Source organism: Macrotis lagotis, chromosome X, assembly GCF_037893015.1.
Source record: "Macrotis lagotis isolate mMagLag1 chromosome X, bilby.v1.9.chrom.fasta, whole genome shotgun sequence".
NCBI lineage: Eukaryota > Metazoa > Chordata > Mammalia > Peramelemorphia > Peramelidae > Macrotis > Macrotis lagotis.
Genome location: NC_133666.1, coordinates 75,481,572 through 75,502,278, shown reverse-complemented (window position 1 = coordinate 75,502,278; position 20,707 = coordinate 75,481,572). Strand labels below are relative to the sequence as shown.

At 41.4% G+C, this 20,707-nt stretch overlaps 1 protein-coding gene across 2 annotated transcripts in view; it reads right to left on the bottom strand.

The window, feature by feature from the left end:
- The window catches only part of TEX11 (testis expressed 11), a 198,673-nt gene that overhangs the window by 147,497 nt on the left and 30,469 nt on the right, over nt 1-20,707 (bottom strand). For both annotated transcript variants that reach the window (XM_074199437.1, XM_074199438.1), the window contains exon 7: nt 8,564-8,644. In XM_074199437.1, coding sequence (XP_074055538.1) covers nt 8,564-8,644 — 81 coding nt within the window. The remainder of the gene's footprint in view (nt 1-8,563; nt 8,645-20,707) is intronic.

Here is a 20,707-nt window from a genome sequence, read left to right as displayed (position 1 = left end):
CCGCATAGAGGTGGTATTTAAGCCCATGGATGCCAATATCACCAATGATGGCTTGCTGAGAGATACAGTATAAGAGATCATCAAGAAGGTAGTCGGTATGGTGGGAAAAGCACTGGCTTTGGAATTGGATGACTTGGGTTCAAATCCTTCATTGTCATTATACCTGTATGACTTTAAACAGGTCATTTCCCCTCCATGGGCCTCAGTTTCTACATTTATAACATCAGAGGACTGATCAAAATAGCTCTTGGCCTCACAAGTTTAAATCTAGGGTGGTCTTATAACTCTTCCCCTGAGAGTAAATAGTCCTGGTAAGGAAGACAAGTTGAAGTTTACAGGAATAAGAACTACAGAAATAGTTCCTCAATTAAGAATCAAAGATCTGAGGCAAGTCATTTCTGAACAATGTGCAAGGACCCATCTTGCTTCAAACCCAATTGCCCTTTGAGTCACAGCGTAGTCAAAAAGCAGAGGTTCAACATGCATGCCTAAGCACATTACACTGCCCCTTATCCAATGGAATCTAAAAGAAAGGTCTGGGTTATATGGGTCTGGATAAAATCCACAAGTCTTCAAATGCATTCTTGAATTACTCCTCAAAAGAACTGTCTTACACTTAACCCCATTGCCTTGCAAAAACAAAAAAAGAACTGTTAATTTTTTACACACTCTAGATGTGTATTGAGAATTCATACAAGGCCATAGCAATTCTGTACCTGAATAGAGCACAGCTACTCCTGTCCACTTTTTCTAGAGAAGCTTCTGATTGAGGCTTGATGAGAGCTGATGTTTTACGTAAAACCCACCCTTTGGTGGACTTCTGGGCCTATTCAAGCTCCCTTTAGTTACCCAGTAAGAATTCTTGGGTCACATTTCACATGGCCTGTAGTCCTGGGCTCTACTTAATTAAATCCTCGGTCTGGATCTCTGCCCTTAGCACAATTTACCTTGTCCAATATTCAAGCATATTTCTCTTCTATTTCCTTTCCATGAATATGTAAACTCCTCAAGGGCAGAAGCTGGGCTCTTTTTCCCTTTTTTTATCCCCAGAGCCTAGCTCAGGATACATAGGCTCTAGCAATGGATCTACCAAGTTGCTAATTGAACTGTGTGGCTTCAGCTAGGCAGGCCTTGGTATCGGCCCAATCGCCTTTCTGAAAAAAGCATGGGAGCGACATCTTCTAGCTCTGAAAGCCCATCCTTCAGTGAAGCTAAAACTCAGAACAACCACACACAGCAAGCAGCTCAGGCCCTGGTTCTTTCACTTACACAGGCCTGGAAGTAGTTCCACCCCGTCAGGAATTAAAGACTGATAAATAACATCTACACTCGCATAATCCATAAACTAGACAGAATGTATGCTTGGTGGCGTTCACTGGAAATTAAGTCCAATGACATCGGCAAGCTAAAATGTGTTTGATCACTTAACTCTTAGCTGAATACAAGGCTATTTATAAAAGATGATTCATGTTTTTATTTATAAAATGTCTTTGTTAATTAGGATAAAAGTTTAAGACATCAACAACAAAAAAATCAAATCCTTTTGTGTTGATTCTCCAGTCCCCAAAAAGTGCTTTTTTCCTTTACAGCCAGCTCCACTGTCTTCTAGATACTGAAAGCATATATATGTGATTCAAAATAAACTTTATTATAATTTCTATAAATAGTCAAATATACAAACAGGAACAAGAGAAGCAAATATGTAAAGGAACAAAAATGGTTCCCTTCCCTTCCCACCCCTTCCAAGTGAGTGTGACTGACTGGATGCCCAACTAATAAATCACTTTTTTTCGAAGGACGAGTTGAACTCCTTTCATCAGAGAAAACGAAAAATATGGAAACCCCCTCTATTAATACAAACAGGTAACATAGCTGCAGTTTTTGAGGCCCTGAACAACTTCCCCATAATCCTAAGGCTGAGACTTGCCCCAAAACTGTTGGGGTTCCAAGATTCTGCCAGAAGCCATTAATGCAGCACCATCTCCATTAGTTTGAAAATCAATGCCACCAGATTTTTCTTTATTCCTTCTTCGGGTTCTTCTTTCTCTTTACCATGGAAATCTTTCTACACATTGTGGCCAGCAACATGGCCATCTTGTTATTTTTTCTTCACTAGAAATCTGCCTTTATTTATTCGAATTCTTCACATTCATCTTTTTGGAGAAGTGCAACAATAGTCTATTGACACACTCAAGTCAGCATGGTCTTTCCCTAATCCTTGGACAAGGAGGGTTGGGCAGAGGAGAGACAGGAAACCTGGCAATCCCATCTGGCCTCAGGCTTTTACTAGCTGTGTCCCTCAGAGAAAATCACTGGCTCCGTTTCCTAACAGGGATCACAAGGGCACTGGTTGCTTCCCAGGGACAGGTGAGGAGCAAAGGAGCTACTCTCTGAATGTGCCATACGAATGGTAAGCTCCAAACCTTTGTCTTCACACAGTTGTACTTTTTCCCCTATCAATAACCTCTTTTAGGATATTATCCCAGTCAAATGATCCACCACTGGGGTAGAAGGAAGGCACATTTTGTTAACTCTCATCCTATAGTTCCAGGTGACAGAACTAGTCCCCAGTTCCACCCAAGTAAGGGGCCTGTTTCTTTTCCAAAGCCAGGCCAACACTAAATTTTAGGCGCTCTTATTATCTTTGCTGTTTGATGAGCACAAGGGAAATTGTTTTCATGTTCATTTCTCAGATGATAAATACATTTTACCACTTTAATCATATGTGACTGATCGTCTGTGCTTCTTTGAAGAACTGTTAAAAACGTGTTTTACTGGAATAGGGCCTTCAACATTTTGGTCTCAGACTTGTCAGATTTACCAAGGACTCCCTTCCCCAAGGAACTTTGTTTACGTGGTTGTGTCTATCAGTATTTACTATACTAGAAATAAAAAACAGATGGAATTTGAAAGGATGAATTAATTTAAAATAATAATAACCCTATAACATGTTAACATAACATGATTTCCTGAAAATAGCTGTATTTTATGAATTACAAGAAAACTTTAGGGAGAAAAATGGCATAGTTTTATATAATTTGGCAAAGTCCTCCCAGGTCTAGGTTACTAGAACCTACTTGGCCTCTCCTGCCTACTTCTTCATTCCACTTGTCCCAATACATTGTTTTGGCCTCACATAGAATATTCAAATAGGTAAAAGAGGCCTCTGAAAATTTTTTTGATGTCTTTGGATTCCCTGAAGGGTTTTAGAGTCTCCCAAAGTCTGCAGGTCACATTCAAAGAACTTCTGGGCTAGAGCATCAGAAGAAGCCACGGTGTACTGGGGATGCATTTTGGATCTGGAGTTGGGCCTATCCTTGCTACCCATGTGACTTCAGCATTTCGCCTCTCTAGGCCCTGGGTTTGTTCATCTATAAGATGGCTCATCATCCTGAGGGTTCTTGCCAGCTCCAAATCCTCTGGCCTCCAACAACTGAGTAGGAGTTGCCTGGTTTTTTGTCTTCCCAAACTAAGAAACACAATTGTTTTCTATGTCCTCCCCCCAAAATCTTTGGGTGCCACCAATCCTCCTCAACATTTCATCTTCAATGCTTTTAATGAACCACAAGATTAGAGTTGAAAAAGACCTCAAAAAAACATCTAGTGCAATCCAATTTGGGGATCCACTATTGTCATGTGGGTATTTCCTCTTCCATAGAGATGGGAACTCAGGGAAAATAGTGGAAAGAACATTGAATTTAGTATCAGAAGACCTGAATTCAAATTTCAGCTGTGTTACATAAGACTCATATGTCCTTAGGCAAGTCACTTAACTTCCCTGGACCTCAATTTCCTTCCCTGTAAAATGAGGGCTTTGGACTACATGGTCTTTGGGACTTCTTTCAGCTTTCATCTTTAGCCCCACAGACTCTCTACTTTTCCAACAGATTAGTTCCCTTCTTTCTCTAATCCTGAACATCTCCCTATCTACAGGTTGCTTCCCTGCTACTTATAAACATACCCCTATCTCCCATGTCTTTGAACCAAACACTCCTACTAGATACTGTTTCTCTGTCTTCCTATTTTCAGCTAAACTCCTTAAGAAAATCAGACTAGAGGTTTCTAGTTCTCCTCACTTCTATAATTCAAAATTCAATTCAAACTCTCCCTCCAAAGTAGCCAAGAGTGACAGATCACCTACTTGCCATGGTCTCTTTTCAGTCCTCATTCTTCTTGACCTCTATGTCACCTTCTGCTCCTGGATCCTCTCATTTTTGGCACACAACAGTCTGAGCACTCCCCCCTTCTCAGTTTCCTTTGATGGAACTTCATCTGGGTTTTGCCTATTAACTGTCAGTGTTTGGCCTAGAATCCCATTATCTCCCATGGGGTCAAATTGTCATCTCTCTACAGATTGCAGAAATTATATATACAGAGCAAGTCTTTCTCCTGAGCTCCAGTCCCCTAATATCAACTTGGCTTTTGGACATCGACTTGTGAGTCCCATAGTCATCTTAAGCTCAGCATGCCTAAACTAAAACTCAGGATTCCTTATTCCCTCCCCCCAAAAAAAACCTCCTTTCTTCTTCCTCCTTACAAATGACAAGGATCCCATCATCAGTCAGGCTCATACCTTCAATGGCTCTTCACTCTCACTCAAGCCACACATCCATTGTGTTGGCAAGTCTTGTCATTTCTAGCTTTGAAGCATCTCCCTTCTGTCTACGCACGAAGCCATCATCCTGGCTAGCAAGGCCCTACTCACCTGGTGAGGTTTTAGCCTCTTAGTCTTCTGCCCTCTCCAAACCATCTTCTGCTCAGTTGCCAAAAAGATTTTCCTCTCAGTATGCCATGTCCATATTTAATAAACTATTATCTCTGTGAGTGTATGTGGGGGGGGGAATAGTTTCAAAGGGGCTACTAGAAACCATTGGGTAAAAGTTAAAAGGCAGCAAAGTCAGTTGAATTTCAAGAAAACAACCTCTTACCACATACAGTCTTGAGAGGCAGTAGATCCTCTCCCATTTTAGATCTCCAAGTGGACTGAGTGGCCCATTGTCAAGTTTGCTTTATGCTACAGATTGAACTAGATGACTCCAGTGTCTGTGTCAACTCCAATATCTGGTGATACTGTCAAGGACTCTTGTATGATCCTAGCATATGCTTGACTGGACTAGATGGGTTTTTTGTTTTTGTTTTGGTGAGACAACAGGGTTAAGTGTCTTCTTGTACAAAGGTCACACAGTTAGCTAGGAAGTATCAAGTTTCTGAGGTTGGATTTGAACTCTAGTCCTTCACTTCAAGACTGGTGCTCTATCCACTGCACCATGTAGCTGCTAATCCTAGCATATGCTTAGGAGTCTAATTAATACATTAGTAAATTTTCATATTGTTGATGGCTCCTAAACTGCAAGGGAGATTAAGCTGGATTGGTAGATTTTGCATTAGCCTGATTAAAAATTTCCCACCCCTGGTTTTGAGGTGCCCTGGGGGGGTTTCAAGTATATGAAGGAGTATCATTGAATTTTCCCAAGTCTCTTCAATAAATCAAACAATTAAGTTGGTTAATCACAGCAAACATTTGTTAAATGCTGGCTGTGCCAGGCATGTTACTAAGTACTGAGGACACAAAGGCAAAAGAAAGGCAAAAATTGGGCCCTGCCCTCAAGGAGCTCACTGTCCAGTGGGGGGAGACAACATACAAACCACTATGTACGAAGAAGATTGAATTAAGCTCAGGAAAGGTCCTGGTATTAAGGAGAATTGGGAAAAGCTTCTTGGAAAAGGCAGCAGGCAGCATTCAGTGGTGAAGAGAGAGGGTTGAGGCTTGGTGGCCTGCCATAAAATGGTTTAGAATTGGGAGGAGAGTCTTCTGTGAGAATGTTGGTTCTGCCTTTGGGGCTAAGATATAGACTCTGGAGAGGAGTTCAGTATAAAAAGCCCTTATATTCTTCAGGAAACTTTTTTCCAGTCTAAGCATCCACAATTGATCCTTAGAAACCCTAACATACAGTCACAGAAAGAATTCTGCCCAGTGATGCTCTGCTTATTAAGCTGAAGCAAAACTTAAAAGAGGGCGACACATACTTGCCAAATGTGTTCACTGTGGTGAGGGTGAACCTGCACAGGCAAAGTGGTACAGAAGTTCTTGTTTGCACCAAATCCCACACATTAGAGGGCTTTGGGAACGAGATCCACAGCCACTCAAAAAGTTTGGTCTTTTTTCTACATGGCATAATGGAAATAGTGATGGATTTGGAGTTGAAGGCCCTGGGTTCAAGACCAAAATTCAATACTTAACTGCCTGAGTGGAATCACTTCCTTTCTGTGAACCTCAGAGATTAAGGCTAGATGTCTTCTAAGGGCCCTTCTCTAACTCTCAGTCTATGATCTTCTAAGAATGTCTAATGCCTGGATTATGGCAAGAGATTGGAAGAGAGAAGCATTTTGAGTTAGTCCATGGATATATCTCTTTTGGATCAATCCTGAAGATGGACAATGAGCTGGACCCACAATCAACTGCCCCTCAGCCAATCCTTTTAACACTAATATTTCCCTCTGATGCACTATGGATATGAAATCATGGCAGCCCCACAATCTCAGTATAATCCCAAATGTGGGATGCCCAGTGGGTGACAGCAAGATATGGTAGATAAAAGTAGAATTTAACCAGCAATACCTCGGGTAACAGGGGACCGGCCAAGCCTAGCCCTTCTGATCATGGGCTGCAAAGCATGTACAGGTACAGTTTCCAGTCTACTAACCATGTAGGGAAGAAATAGGCTTTTGGCTGGCTGCTGAACCAGAGACTGAGTGTACATTCAATAGTCACTAACAAGACAAAGTAGAGTCTGTCCTGTCTCAATTCTCTGCTTTGTTCTCTATCCTCCCACACTCATATACTCTCTTTCCTCTCCCCCTCCCTCCATCTATGTCTTGTCTTGCCCTACCCCACTCCTCTCCCTCTCTCCCTCTCTCTCTTATCTTGGAGGCAGGAATGTTGAAAGTGTTGAAAGCCTCAAGACTTCTTTCCTTACCTGGATGAACATGTGGCCCATGCATATGACACAGGTATTTTCTATCTCTATTGAAACATCTATTCTTTTCTGCTCTAAGGGAGATGTTAACTACAACTGAGACTCCTAAAGACCAGACTGGAATCAGAGGTTGAATCAAAAAAATACTGACAAGAAGTCTTTATTTAACACTAGAACCCAGAGAGGGAGATCTAGCCTGGCTCTGGAAGCTTGATTCCTCAATGTTAGTGGGAGTTAGAAGGATTTTGAACTCTTACTTGGGCTACACTTGCATGCAAGAAATGACAGGGGAGAAACCATTATGCAGGATACCTTAAGTTAAAAAAGAAGCTGTAGCAACAGTTCTTTCAAGTGTGCAAATACACTTCAAGGTGTCCCTTGTACTAAATCTGTAGAGTGGAGATATAGAAGGATCCATCATAGTAAACAGTGTATAGATGTGAAATATCTATTAATATCATCATTCATCATCATCTTGTTCCATAAACACAAAATACCTACACTGTGAGAGCTGGAAGAGACCTCTATGAATATCTATTCTGATCCTTCGTTTCAGAGATGCAGATCAGGAAGCAAAGGCCCCTGACTCCAGTTGTGGCCAGGCCTGACTCTAAAGAAGACTTAGGAAGATGATTTGCAGCACACTGCACATACTAAGAAAGCCAATGAGGGGTGGGGTGTCTGAGGAGGGACATATTTGTTATAACAAAAATATCAATAACCATTTTTAAAACAACAGATTTGAAGCCCCATTTACTTTTTAACATATGAAGCAGAGCAGGGATCTTGGGGAATTTTAGGAGTAGGCAGGCTAGGCAATCATTCCACATCTCTTTCCCTTTCCTCTATGACAAGAGACCAGAAGGATGGTCAGTGGAGAGAAGGGCAGAAGCAGGAGCAGAAAGGGGAAGAAGAGCTCCAAAAAGACCTCTCTGAGCTCATCATCATCCTCCAATTCAGCCATGAGAATGGGCTCTGCACATCTACTGCCCTCCCCCCCCCAGAGATGCCAATAACCACTCTGAATCCGATCAGTTTAAAATTGCCCCCCAACCACTCTGAATCCAATCAATTTAAAATTGCCCCCACCCCCATGGTTTCAGGTGGCATCATGTTCAGAAATGGGTTTTGGTTTCATGATAAAAAGGGAAGCAAAGAATTTAGGCCTTTTCAATTTGTTTTTCACTTAGCTTCCCCTTAGTAAACCAGCTGGGTCCAACAGCCTTTCTTAAACACAGAGGTGGGGGTAGGGTACCCTGAGAAGAGGGGAAGGGCAGCCAGTTTGGAAAACAAAAGCTGCAAAGTGCAAGGGAGAGAACAAAAGAAAACCAACCAGGAAGCCACAAAAAAGCTGGGCAGCTTGGAAAACAACGGCAAGGATTTATTCTGTAGGTTTTCTGGCATTCTGTTTTAGATGGAATCCTCTTTAGGTCTGCTGTATCTATGGCAAAGTCAGTGGGATGATTTTTTTTTCTTTTTCCATTTGTATTTAAGTTTTTAAAAAATTACCCCCCAAGGAAGCATTCAGGCAAGCAAACGAGCAAGCAAGCAAGAAGGCCGGCAAACAGGGCAGAAATCTTACTCACCACTGGAGGCAGGATCCTCAGCAGATCTTGGCAGCGGTCGACCAACATGACTGCAAGCTGAAAATGCCCTTGAGCAACAGCCTAAGAAAGCCAGAGACAATAATTGCTTAGAATGAAAGGGGGAACAATTTGTGGCTAAGGCTAATTGGGCCACAGTTTTGCCAGGATAGTCTCCTCTTTTCAGCAAAGGGAGCTCTGCCAAAAAGGGCCAAGCCCTGAAGGACCAGCTTCAAACACTGGATGGAGATGGCTACCTGTCCTCCAGGACAGGCCCCTTCTTTCTGCTGCAAACCAGGAAACTGGCTCCAGACTCAACAATTCTTTCATTTGTTCCCAGATCGGACCCTTGGCTGATTAGTTCAAGCAGCAGCTGGGGAAAATTGGAGGCAATCTCTTCAAGTGGTCCCAACTCGTATGAATTTTCATTCACTGGGTACTGGAAAATGGCAGTGGCCAGCCTCCCGCTTCCGGGGCGTGAAGTGGGGGGGTCAACCTTTAAGTAGGATCAGTAAGGGCAACAAGCGAAGCTTGCAAACATTGCCAGAGAATTTTGAAGGTTGTAGATAGGTGGTGCTGCAGTAGATGATGTGAAGGCGGGCCTGGAGTCAGGAAGACTCCTCTTCCCAAGTTCACATCCAGCCGCAGACACTTCCTAGCTGGGTAACCCTGTGCAAATCCTTTCAGTGTTTGCTTGTCATCTCCTCGTCTGTAAAATGAGCTGGAGAAGTATCTTTGCCAAGAAGAGTCTTTGTCATAAAGATTGCTCAGGACTTTGGTTTGCAAAGTGCTTTACAAATATCAGCTCATTTGACCCTCCCCAAGGATCCAAGGGAGCAGGTATTATCTCCATTTTAGATGAGTAAACTGAAGCAGACCAAAAGTGAAGTGACTTGCTAAGGAAGTCAACTCCAAGTCCAGGGCTCTAGCCACTGGGCCAGCTAGCTTCCTCAACCATTATTAGGAACCCACCTCTTGCAATCTACCTTGCAATCTACCTACCCTGAAGGAAATTTCGGTTCCTTGGGGTTTTGGACAGGAATCCAAATAAACATTACCCTCTAGAACAAAATGTTATGCATGAGATTAGATGAAGGACTGCTTGCTAATGGTTTGGAAGATCAGGGCAGGCTTCATAACCCCATAAGTAAGTAGTTCTCCTGGTTCCCTTCCCCAGCCCCCCACTCCCACCTTCACCTCCATTTTCCTCTGACTCCCATCTGGGTAGGTGCTCCCTGACCAATGCAGGCTACAACTTTGACCTGTTTCTTCTGGCTCCTACTCTTCCATCTGCTAACCAAGCCCCTGCAGGTGAACCTTTGCCCCCCCAATCCAGCTGATTGCAATCAAATCTTCTCAGGCTTTGATAAGAAACTTTCTTAAAGGGGCACTAGATTACAAAGAGAAGATCCTTGATGAACCCAAATCTCACAGATTACAAAAAGCATCCTGGTGTTAGACATTCCATGGAAACCTCTAGTTTATTCTTCTAGTGAGGACTAAGGAAATGCAAATGCCAGGTGCCAATGAGGGGAGGGGATATGCTGCTAGAACCAAATGATTTCTACAAGGGTCTGTCAGCTCTAAATTTCCATAAAGACCCTATGTCAGTCAAGGCCTCAGTTCTGATATCTTAATAACATTTTATCAACTCTTATCCTTATCAATTTATTCATGTCTCCTTTATTGTTCCAAAGAAACCAAGAGTACCAATTAGCACTGGCCCTTTTTCTTAGAAAAATCAAGGCTCTATTGCAAGCATTTGGATTCGCTTTGATCACATACTCAATATTTCAGGGCCAGAAATGAAATCCCTAGGGGAGCCAAGAGTTGCACCCCTCCATTGCCCCCAGAGGCAGCTGCAAGGTGGGGCCAATGACAACCAAAAGAAGTTGCTCATCTTTATGTGGTAATCACAACTGGAGTACAGATGCTAAATGGAAGCAATCAAGATTCTACCACAAGTATAAATTATATGAGCAGATCAAAGGACCCAGGCTTGCCCTTGTTAGTGAAAAAAGATAAAATTCCAAAGCTGCTTCTGAACCTTTGTTTTCAGGCCTAGAGGGAGGTGAAAGGAATAAAATGGAGCAAACAAGTCAGAAGCAGTGGGGGAAAAACCTGAATCCCAAGTTTCCACTGTTTGTTGTTGGGAGACAACAGGCAAAAAGGGAAGCTTCAGATTCCTGAAACTTGTCTCAATCAGTGGTCTCCAAATTTTTCTGGTCATGCACTCCATTGATAAAAAATTGTTCTGAGTAGGCAGCCCCAAGATATGTATTTATTAATTTATAAATTATACACATGTACTACTACATTAACAAGCATGTTATAATATGCACTGGAAAACTAAAAGGAATGAAAAAAGAAACAACATTTGATCCCAAAGGCAATAGGAAGTCACTGAGATTAGCCAAAGAGGAGTGACATGGTCAGATCTGTGTTTAAGGAAAATCACTTTGGCAGCAGCATCTAGGGTGAATGGGACAAAGGAAAGACCAGAGGTAAGAAGATCTAGCAGAAGGAGGCTACTGCAATGATTCGTGGGTGAAGTGATGAGAAGTTCAACTAGAGTGGCAGAAAGGGGACTGGGGAGAGATGTTCCAGATGACAACAGAACCAGACTTGCCACTGATGTGAAATATAGGCTGAGGGAGATGACAAAGCTGGGAATATGGGTGACTGGAAGGATGAGAATGTACTTGACATAATAGGGAAGTGTAGAAGGGTGAATTTGGGAGAAAAGAGAAGAATTAAATGTGGCTCTGATGAAGACCTCAACTCATCCATTCTGTGACACTTTCTCCATCTCACCCTGCCACTACTGCCATGCCACTTGGGTACTAGTGAGCTCAAACTAGCTGGGAGGGAACAATCTGTGACCACAGAGCTTCCACAACTGAAGGAAGGAAGGGTTGAGTAGATGAGAAAGAGGAGATAAGGGTACACACAGCTGGGAGGGGGGAGGTGACCCAAATCAGTGAATCACACATTTGCTGAGGTCAAGCTATGGTCTCCACTTTGGCACTGATTAATCCAGATGGTAGACCTACCTCCTGCCAATCTCCTACAATGGTGGTCTTCAAAATCCTACCCACTCCTTCACCTTAGAATCTTTTCATTTAAACCCTTCTCCTGCTTGTGCCCCTCTCTGTCATGGCTAAAGCCCACCATCTAGCCTCCCCACCCTTACTCCCAAGCCACCCTGAACTACTGGGACAAGCAACAGGAAGTCTTGCTGATGTGTCTACTACATACTTCAGCTATCTGGTCCCAAAAGGGCTCTTAATGTTGCAAGGCAAAGGGATTTTCATGCTTCCCAAAGCAGCTGTTCCAAATCTTCTCAACCCTTCCCCCCCTCCACTCCCTCCTTCCCCTCCCTCACCTTGCTTTGCAGATAACTTTAATCTCTGCAAGGTTGAAGGCAAGGTTATCTTCTGAGAATTAACCTTCGACTCTTTCCTCCTCTAAGAGTCCTCACTTAGCCTCTCCTCCTTCCCTTCAATCTCAGAGGAAGAGATGTCCCTCTTCTTTGTAACTTTGTCACATCACACCCCCAACTCAGACTTATCCCCTCCTATCTTCTCTGTGAATTTGCTCTAGCAAAAATCTCCTGATCTTTTCCTCAGGCATCTTTAATCTCTCCCATGACAGAATCACAGAATTACAGAATTGTAAACAGAGCTGAATCCACCTGTGGTTTTCTAAGTTGACAAGAGGTTTGCAGTACTCCACTTTAAAATTTATTTGTTACATTTGGAGTTCCAAGTTTTCTCCCTATTAGAGAAGACCAACATTTGACTATCTATCTACATACATACATGTATGTGTCTAATCAAACAATACATTTTCCCTTCATTAGTCCTTCATAGTTGATATGAATGATCATACTAAGAATAACTTATTCATTCCCAATCACTGTTTGAAACAAGCCTGCTGTTACCTTATACAACACTGTCTTGGTTCTGCTGGTTTCACTGCAATATTTCATGCAAATCCTTCCATGTTTTTCTAAAATCAGCATGCTAGTCATTTCTTATAGCATAAGAGTAATTCTCCATCACAATCATATACCACAACTTATTTAACCATTCCCCAGTTGATGGCTATCCCCTTATTTTCCAGTTCTTTATCACCACACTGAGAGTTGCTATACATATATATTTAGAACAGGGGCTGTCCAACCTTACTTTTAAAAAGGTTTTATTGAAACAATAGACAATATATTTGGATTTGCCATTTTAGTGACAGCTCTGTGGTAGCTGTACTTCATTTACTAAAGCACTTAGTAAATTCACAGGTGGCTGCAGTCAATCCTACTGCAGGTGAGGCCCACCATGTTGGACAGCCCTGTTTTGGAATGTAGAGCTTCTCTTACTTTTTCCCTGATAACCTTAGGAAATAGATGTAATAGTGGTATAGCTGGGTCAAAGAGTATACATTGTTTTTTTCTTATTTCTCTCCCCCCCACATGTAAAAACAAGTAAACAAGTTTTAGCATTCATTTTTTAAAACTTTTGAGTTCCATACTTTCTTCCTACCCCCATTAGCCCCACCCCCATTGAGAAAGTAAGTAGTTTGATAGAGGGTAAAAATATGTAGTCAAAAGGATTTTCACATCAATTCTTTAGTGAAATTGGTCTATAATTTTCTTTCTCTGTCTTTGTTCTTCCTGGTTTGCATATCAGCACCATATTTATTTCATAAAAGGAATTTGGTAGGACTCCTTCTTTGCCTATTTTTCCAAATTATTTAATATTGGAATTAGTTGATCTTTAAATGTTTGGTAGAATTCACTTGTAAATCCATCTGGTCCTGCTGCTTTTTTCTTAGCAGTTTCATTTATAACCTTTTCTTATTTTTAAATTTCTTTTTTTTAAAGTAGTTTTAACTAGATATTCTATTTCCTCCTTTGTTAACCTGGGCAATTTATGTAGTTGTATTTTTCCATTTCACTTAGAGTGCTAAATTTATTGGCATAAAAATGGGCAAAATAATTCTTAATAACTGCTTTAATTTCATTTTCATTAATGGTATATTCAAATCATAGACTCCACTAGTTATATAAATTATTCCCTCTTTAATCCAGTTCTGATTAGAATAAGGTTCCTGTGCTATCCCCCCACCTCCACCCATCCTCCCCTCTACTCTAAAAGTTCTTTCATTCATAACTCTTTTGTCTAAGATCATTTGCCCCATTTTATCTTTTAGGATCATCTCATCATAATCAATTCAAATGCAAGTCCTCTATCTATCTAAATACTTCCTAACTACTCTAATAATGAATGATAATCTTAAGAGTTAAAAATATTATTTTCCTCATATAGGACCAGTAATCATGTTTATCCTTATTAAATCTCTTATGATTAGTCTTTCATGTTTATCTTCTTACGTTTCTTGTATTAAAAGTGAAATTTTCCATTCAGTTGTCTTTTCTTCAAGAATGTCTCAAAGTCCTTTCATTCATTAAATATCTATTTTTTCCTTACATGATTACACTCAGGTTTACTGGGTAAGTTTTTCTTTCAGACTCAGCTCTTTTGCTCTTCAGAATATCATATTCCATGCCTTATAGTCTTTTTATGTAGAAGCTGGTAAATCTTATGTTAGCCTAACTATACCTTCACAATATTTTAATTATTTATTTCTAGTTGCTTTTAATATTTACTCCTTGACTTGGGAGCTTTGAAACTTAGCTAGAGAGCTCCTGTATGTTTTCATGTGGGGATCTCTTTTAGGTGGTGATTGGTTGATTTTTTCAATCTTTGTTTTACCCTCTTGTCCTAAAACTTCAGGGATATTTTCCTTCCTTGATCATGATTTTCAGAAAGTCCCACAATTTTAATATTATCTCTCCTCAATCTGTTTTCTAGTTCAGTTGCTTTTCTAATGAGATTTTATATTTTCTAATTTTTTCATCTTTTTTATTTAAAAATCTTTTCTTAATAGTATTTTTATTATTTCTTGATATCTCATGAAGTCATTAGTTTCCCCTTTACCAATTCTAATTTTTAAGAACTTATTTTTTTCCTTAAGTTTTTGGACCTCTTTTTTTTGTTTCTCTTTGCAAGGCAATGGAGTTAAGTGACTTGCCCAAGGTCACACAGCTAGGTAATTCAGTGTCTGAAGTCAGATTTGAGCTCAAGTCCTCCTGACTCCAGTGCTCTATCCACTACACCACTTAGCTGCCCCAGGACCTCTTTTTCCAATGGGTTGACTTTCTTTTTATAATTCTTGCATTACTCTAATTTTTTCCCCAATTATTCCCTTACCTGTCTTATTTGTTTTTAAAATTCCTTTTTTAAGTTATTCAAAGAATTATAGATAAAATAGTCACAAGCCTATTTTATCTTTTTCTTTGACACTTTACAAATACCTATTTTGAATGCTTTATCTTCTGACTGAACACTGATCTTCTCTATCACCAAAATAGCTACCTATGGGTCAGGTTCTTTTTCTGTTGTTTGCTCTTTTTTTTAAAGAAATCTGTTTCTTGGCTGTTAACTTTATGTTACAGTTGTGCTCTGCTTCTGGGGTGTGGGATATAATAGCTGAGGCTTCAAGTTTTTAATGTTTGCAAAACTGTTATCTGGAGGTCTTTGACTTTTGGTTTCTCCAATGTACTATGATCTAGATCAGATCACTGTTCTCCTAGATTACACCTTGGTTTATGAGTGACTTCAGGTCACCTTCCACTGAGCAAGGACCAGATTCACCTATCTCCCCCTTCCACCCACTGCCACAAATGATCTCAACACTAGTGGTCCTGGAAACACACCATTGGCCTCCATTCTCCAAAAGCATCAGTTCACCCTTCTGCTCTCAAACTGAAACTAGGGATTCTTCTCTCCTGTGAGTGAGCCTCTTCCATCCCAGAAACATGAGCTGGTCCCTACCCCTCTACAACTACCATAGCCTGGGACCATTTCCAGTTAATGTGCCTGGGCCCTGTGTCCAATACCAGCAGAGAGTCCCTCCCTAAATCTTCCTGGTCAACTGTCTGACTTTCTTACTGTTTGTGAGGTGATAGTTCCCAAAGCCACAACTGCCACTGACACAGCTGCCCCCAAGGCTTGCTGCTTTTTGCCAGCATTACCTACACTTCAACCTCAATTAGACCACCAGCCCATTGGTCACATCCTCTCAAATTGTCTTAGGCTGGAGAACTGCTTTCCTCAAACTTTTTATTATTTTGTTTCCTTTAAAACTCAATTTGAACTGTTGTTTTAAGTTATTTGGAGGGGAATTTGGGAGAACCAGGTCATTTACTGCCTTATTTTGCCACCTTCCCACAATCCCTCAGGAGAGTCTGGGAATGCTTTCTATTACACTCTTAATCACTTCTCTCATTTTCCACAAGGATGAATGGAAAGATTTTATATGTTTTGCTAAAAATCTAGACAAATTATGTATAGAATTTGCCTAATCTGATTTACTAAACCTGTTCAAATAAAGTTTGGTATAGTCTCACTCTGCTAGGGGGTGCTCCAGTCTGGAGTCAGGAAGAGGAGGTCAAATTAGACCTCAGCCACTGGCTGTATAATCTTGGCCAAGTCACTTCACCTCTGTTTACCTTCTTTTTTCTCAGCTATAACATAGGGATCATAGTCACACCTCCTCCCAAGGTGGCTGTGAGGTTCAACTAAGTAAATCTTTGTAACGTGATGATTCAGCACAGACCTGGAGTGTTATTAGTCTTTAAGAATTAATGTTTGAGCGGTGGCTAGGTGGTGCAGTAGATAGAGCACTGGCCCTGGAGTCAGGAGTACCTGAGTTCAGATCCGGCCTCAGACACCTAATTACCTAGCTGTGTGGCCTTGGGCAAGCCACTTAACCCCATTGCCTTGCAAAAACTAAAAAAATAAAAAAAAAAAGAATTAATGTTTGTTCCCTTCCTTCTTGACGGAGTCATTCTGGCTCTTTTGGATTGCCACGTTATTTTCTAAATGTAGACTAATGATTTCCTTAATAACATGTCACAGAATTTTTCCAGGCACCAAATTCTGACTTTGAGGAGAGTTGGGAACAGAACACTGGAGACACTGCGCAGTGGGAGGGGCCTGCTGAGGTCTCGGTAGTGGCCAATGCCATGAACTGTGTATATGTGGGAAGCCCTGTCCTAGTGCTGTGAACAAAAATGAGAGGAGATGCAGGATTAGGAGCCAAGAGAGCAGTGAGAGGTTTGGAAGTTCTGTGCATAGATAGGTATCTATACACACACATCTAAACACATGCAACTGGATATAGAAATAGAAACACACACACATGCATACCCTGTACATCTATGTGTCTATTTCTGTTTTGAGGCTATGAAAATGAATGAGAAGAAGAGTGAACAGAACAGAGAGACAAGGACACATAACAGACTTGTAGGGATGAGGAAGATGAGGAGAGCACAGAGGTAAAAGGACTGATTAGAGAAGCAGGAAATCCTGCAGAGTGGCTATGGGCAGGAAGAATGCAAGGACTAAAAAAAAAAAGACACTGGATTTGTGGATTAGAAAGTCAGTGAGGACTTGAGAGAACAGTTTCAGTAGAATCAGCACAGGCAGCAATCAAATTTGAGGATGAAGTGAGTAGTGAGGAAGGAGACAGGTAGGGAGCTAGGCATCTTTTCCCAGAAGCTTAGCAATGAAGAGGAGGAGGTGAGGTGGACAAAGCAGAGTAGCTAGGAGGTTCGAAGAAAAGGTTGTTTAAGATAAGGACAAACTTCATCATGTTTGTAAGCAGGAGGGACTGAAAGAAAATTTTGAAGATATAGAAGAGAAAGGAAATTCTTCCCAAGGGTAGGAAACACTGCATTTATGGTTGGACTTGATTTTTGTGATTAATTTCTCTTTCTATTTTATTCTTTGTTATAAGGGATGATACTTTGAATAAAAGAAGAGAAGGAATATATTGGGAAATAAAGGTGATGCAAAAACAAAAGATATCCTTTTGTTTTTTTTTTAAGAGAAAGAAAATGACTACTGGGTCAAGGTCCAAGGGAAAGTCTGGCAAAAATGCCAGTAATTATCATCAGCCAGTTTAGAGATGTCATCTCTCTTCTGTGACTATAAAGAAGAGAAAAGAATGATGCTGAGTTTTGAGGAAGGAAATAAGGCTGCATGAACTCACTTCAAAAGTCCTCAGTGAAGCAAAAGACTAGATTGTCTGATGGAAGAGAGGACAATTGGTGGCAAGAAGAATAAGGAAGAGATTAGGAATGAGAGGAGGAGGTATTAGGGGTCAAATATTAAGGTCCAAGGTGAGGAGCTACCATCAATTTGAAATGGATTAAAAAAGTTCAGGTTCTTGCTGTTCTCCAGCATGTTGAACAGCCCTCAAGCAACATCAGGAAAACAATCCAGTTAGTGGTGACCTAAGGATGAAAGGATTGCAGTCAGAAGCAGCATGAAGTCCTAAATCATAGCTAGAGAGACATCAAACCAGAAATCAGGGCAATAGGTGGAATCAGAGTGAGGGATAGAAAATAGAACCAATCTAAAGCCAGTTCAGAAGACCAAACGGAACAAATAAACAGTTAGTGGAAGAATTAGAAGACTAGGAGGCTGGAGTCATGGGCAGAATTTCAAAGATCTGTTCCTTGAAGTGCTCCATCTTGGAAAGTTAGTGAAGTCTAAGGTGGGACCATGTTTGGTATGTAGCTGATCAGGGTGAAGAAGGATGTCACTGCAAAAAGGAAGAGGTTGGATAATGAAGAGATTAGGTTGCTAGAGAGGTTAGCAGCAGGAATAATGAAGTCCCTGGGGATAAGAACAAGGAATGGGGTAAGCCACCTACTACCAAATCCATTTTCTTTTAAATTGAGGCAATGACCTGGAGAAGTGATACAGAAGAGTAATAAGGAACTCCTGGGAAAAGATGACACAAATAAATTGAATGGAGCATGGAAAACAGTAGAGGAATGATAGAGAAATAGTAAAAGAGAACAAGGATGCCTACCCCTTCTTTTGACTTTGTGATTCATGAGGAACTATTTGCAAGGGACTTGGTATCTTAAAAGGGAGAGCCAGGTTTCTATGAAAGCACAGAATTGTAAGGAATGTCAAATAACAAGTTTGAGGATGGAGAAGAGTTTATACAGCCACTACTTGGGGGAAGGGGGGGGTTCCAGAGGGCACAGTGGAATGGAGGAGGCCAAGAATAAAAAAGATGAGACTAGAGCTAGCAAAGAATCAGGATAATTAGGAGTGAGGCTTAAGAAGGACACAGAACCAGACCCAATCCTAGTTCCCTCCAATGGTACACAGGAGAATAGCTCTTTTCTGTCTGTTACACAAGACATGCCTCCTGGGCACAGGGCCCTCAAGAATATCATTAACACCAGCACAAACTGGCCCTCAGCTGAGTCACCTACTCAACATAATTTTTTTTTTGGGGGGGGGGCTTGCATTCTCTTTGGCAGGGGATTGTCGTGGAGATCAAATGAGACAAAAATCATTATCATCGAAAATAAACATTTAGGGTGGGCAAGCTACTGTACTAGGCAGTACAAAAATTAAATTTAGAGAACCAGATGCAAGCAGCATCACAGAAGGCAAGGAAGAATAAAATGTTCAGGAGGAGGGAATGGTCATCAGTGTCAAAGGGTTCTGAAAGATCAAGAAGACTGAAGACTGAAAGGAGGCCATCAGATTTCTTTCACTCTTTGGAGCTAAGCTCTGCTTCATTCCATTTGGGGTCTATGTCCTGCCCAATCAGGAATCCAATAACCTCGTAGAAAGCCATTTGAATAGTTTGGTGGGGGAGGCTCAACTCCCAGGGGCTATGAAGTGTGTGGGTGGTAAGGAAGTCCACTTGCCTTCAGGTAAAGAATGTAGATGACTCTAGAAGCTTAGCAGTCAAAGGAATTTAAAAAAGGACAATAGTTTCAAGGTGTGTAGCAGGGTCTGCAGAAAGTTACTTTTTGGATGGAGAGACCTAATTATGTCTGAAGACTACAAGGAAGGATAGAGTAACCAGGGAAAGACTGATAGCCTAAGGATGGCCTGAAAATGAAAGAGAAGGGGAGGCTGAATGGGGCAAATGACTGGAAGAGGGAAGGGATGAGTTCAAGGGCACAAGTAGAGGAAGACAGCCATCATCTATTCCCTACATCTCTTCCCCAGGCTAAAAGAAACAAACCTAGTTCTTTCAATGCTTTTTCTATCACCTGGATACCTTTACATATCTAGGGTCCTGGCTGCTTTCCTCCTGAAATGTCCCTCTTCAAGGAACCCCCACATCAACTGAGACAGCTGAGAAAAATGAATGTAGTCTAAAACTGCTGAGCCATAAGAACTGACAAAGACATGCCACAGGGTGTGAAGTCAGAGGAGTATAAAGAGCCCAATGATGTCAATAAAGATGGCAAAAGGCAGCCAAAGTCCAAATAACTGCATTGACTGCTATGGGGCTCAGAGAACAGATGTTGAAATAACACCTTCCCACTTTCTCAGCTTGAGAAGTCTGGGTCTACAGCAGCCCAGGGCTGCCTATAGTGCTCAATATAGTCATGCTGGGGGTCAGTTTACTCTATCTACATCTCTTTGGTAAAGGCCAGGGTTCACTTGGAGGGAGACTAAACTAGGAAATGAAGGAGACGTAAAAATAAAAGGTATCAAACTCAATAAAATCAAAGGTGGCAACCCAAGGGAACACAGCTTAGCAGGAAAGTAGTGGGATGGCTGTTTCTTGGGATCTGGAGTCAACATTTGCATGAACATGGCCTTAAGATTTCATTAGCTTTGGGGGCACACTGCTGCCTCACACTGCGATAGGAATCAATGAAAATCCTTAGGTCTTTTCTCTAATCGTACAGGGCTTTTGGCCTTCTCCACCAGAGGCCCAGGCCTCCATGACACTTCTTGGCTCTCTATTCTCTCTAGCTCCTACTCTATGACCAGCTCTACTCCACCTGAAACTTGCACCCAACCTCTGCTTTCTCTGACTCAGGGAGGTAACTTTGGCCCAGGTCTCCAAGACACTTCCTGGGTGTCTGTCCCATGGTGGGGTCTCTCCCCCGCCCCCATAGGAGGCAAGTTTCTTGAGGGCAGGGACTATTTTGTCTTTCTCTATGAGAAGTTTTGGGGATTCAAGTTCAAGGGAAACAATCCCTATACAGCATATGTGAAAAGTCAATCCATGGATATATAGAGCTCTATA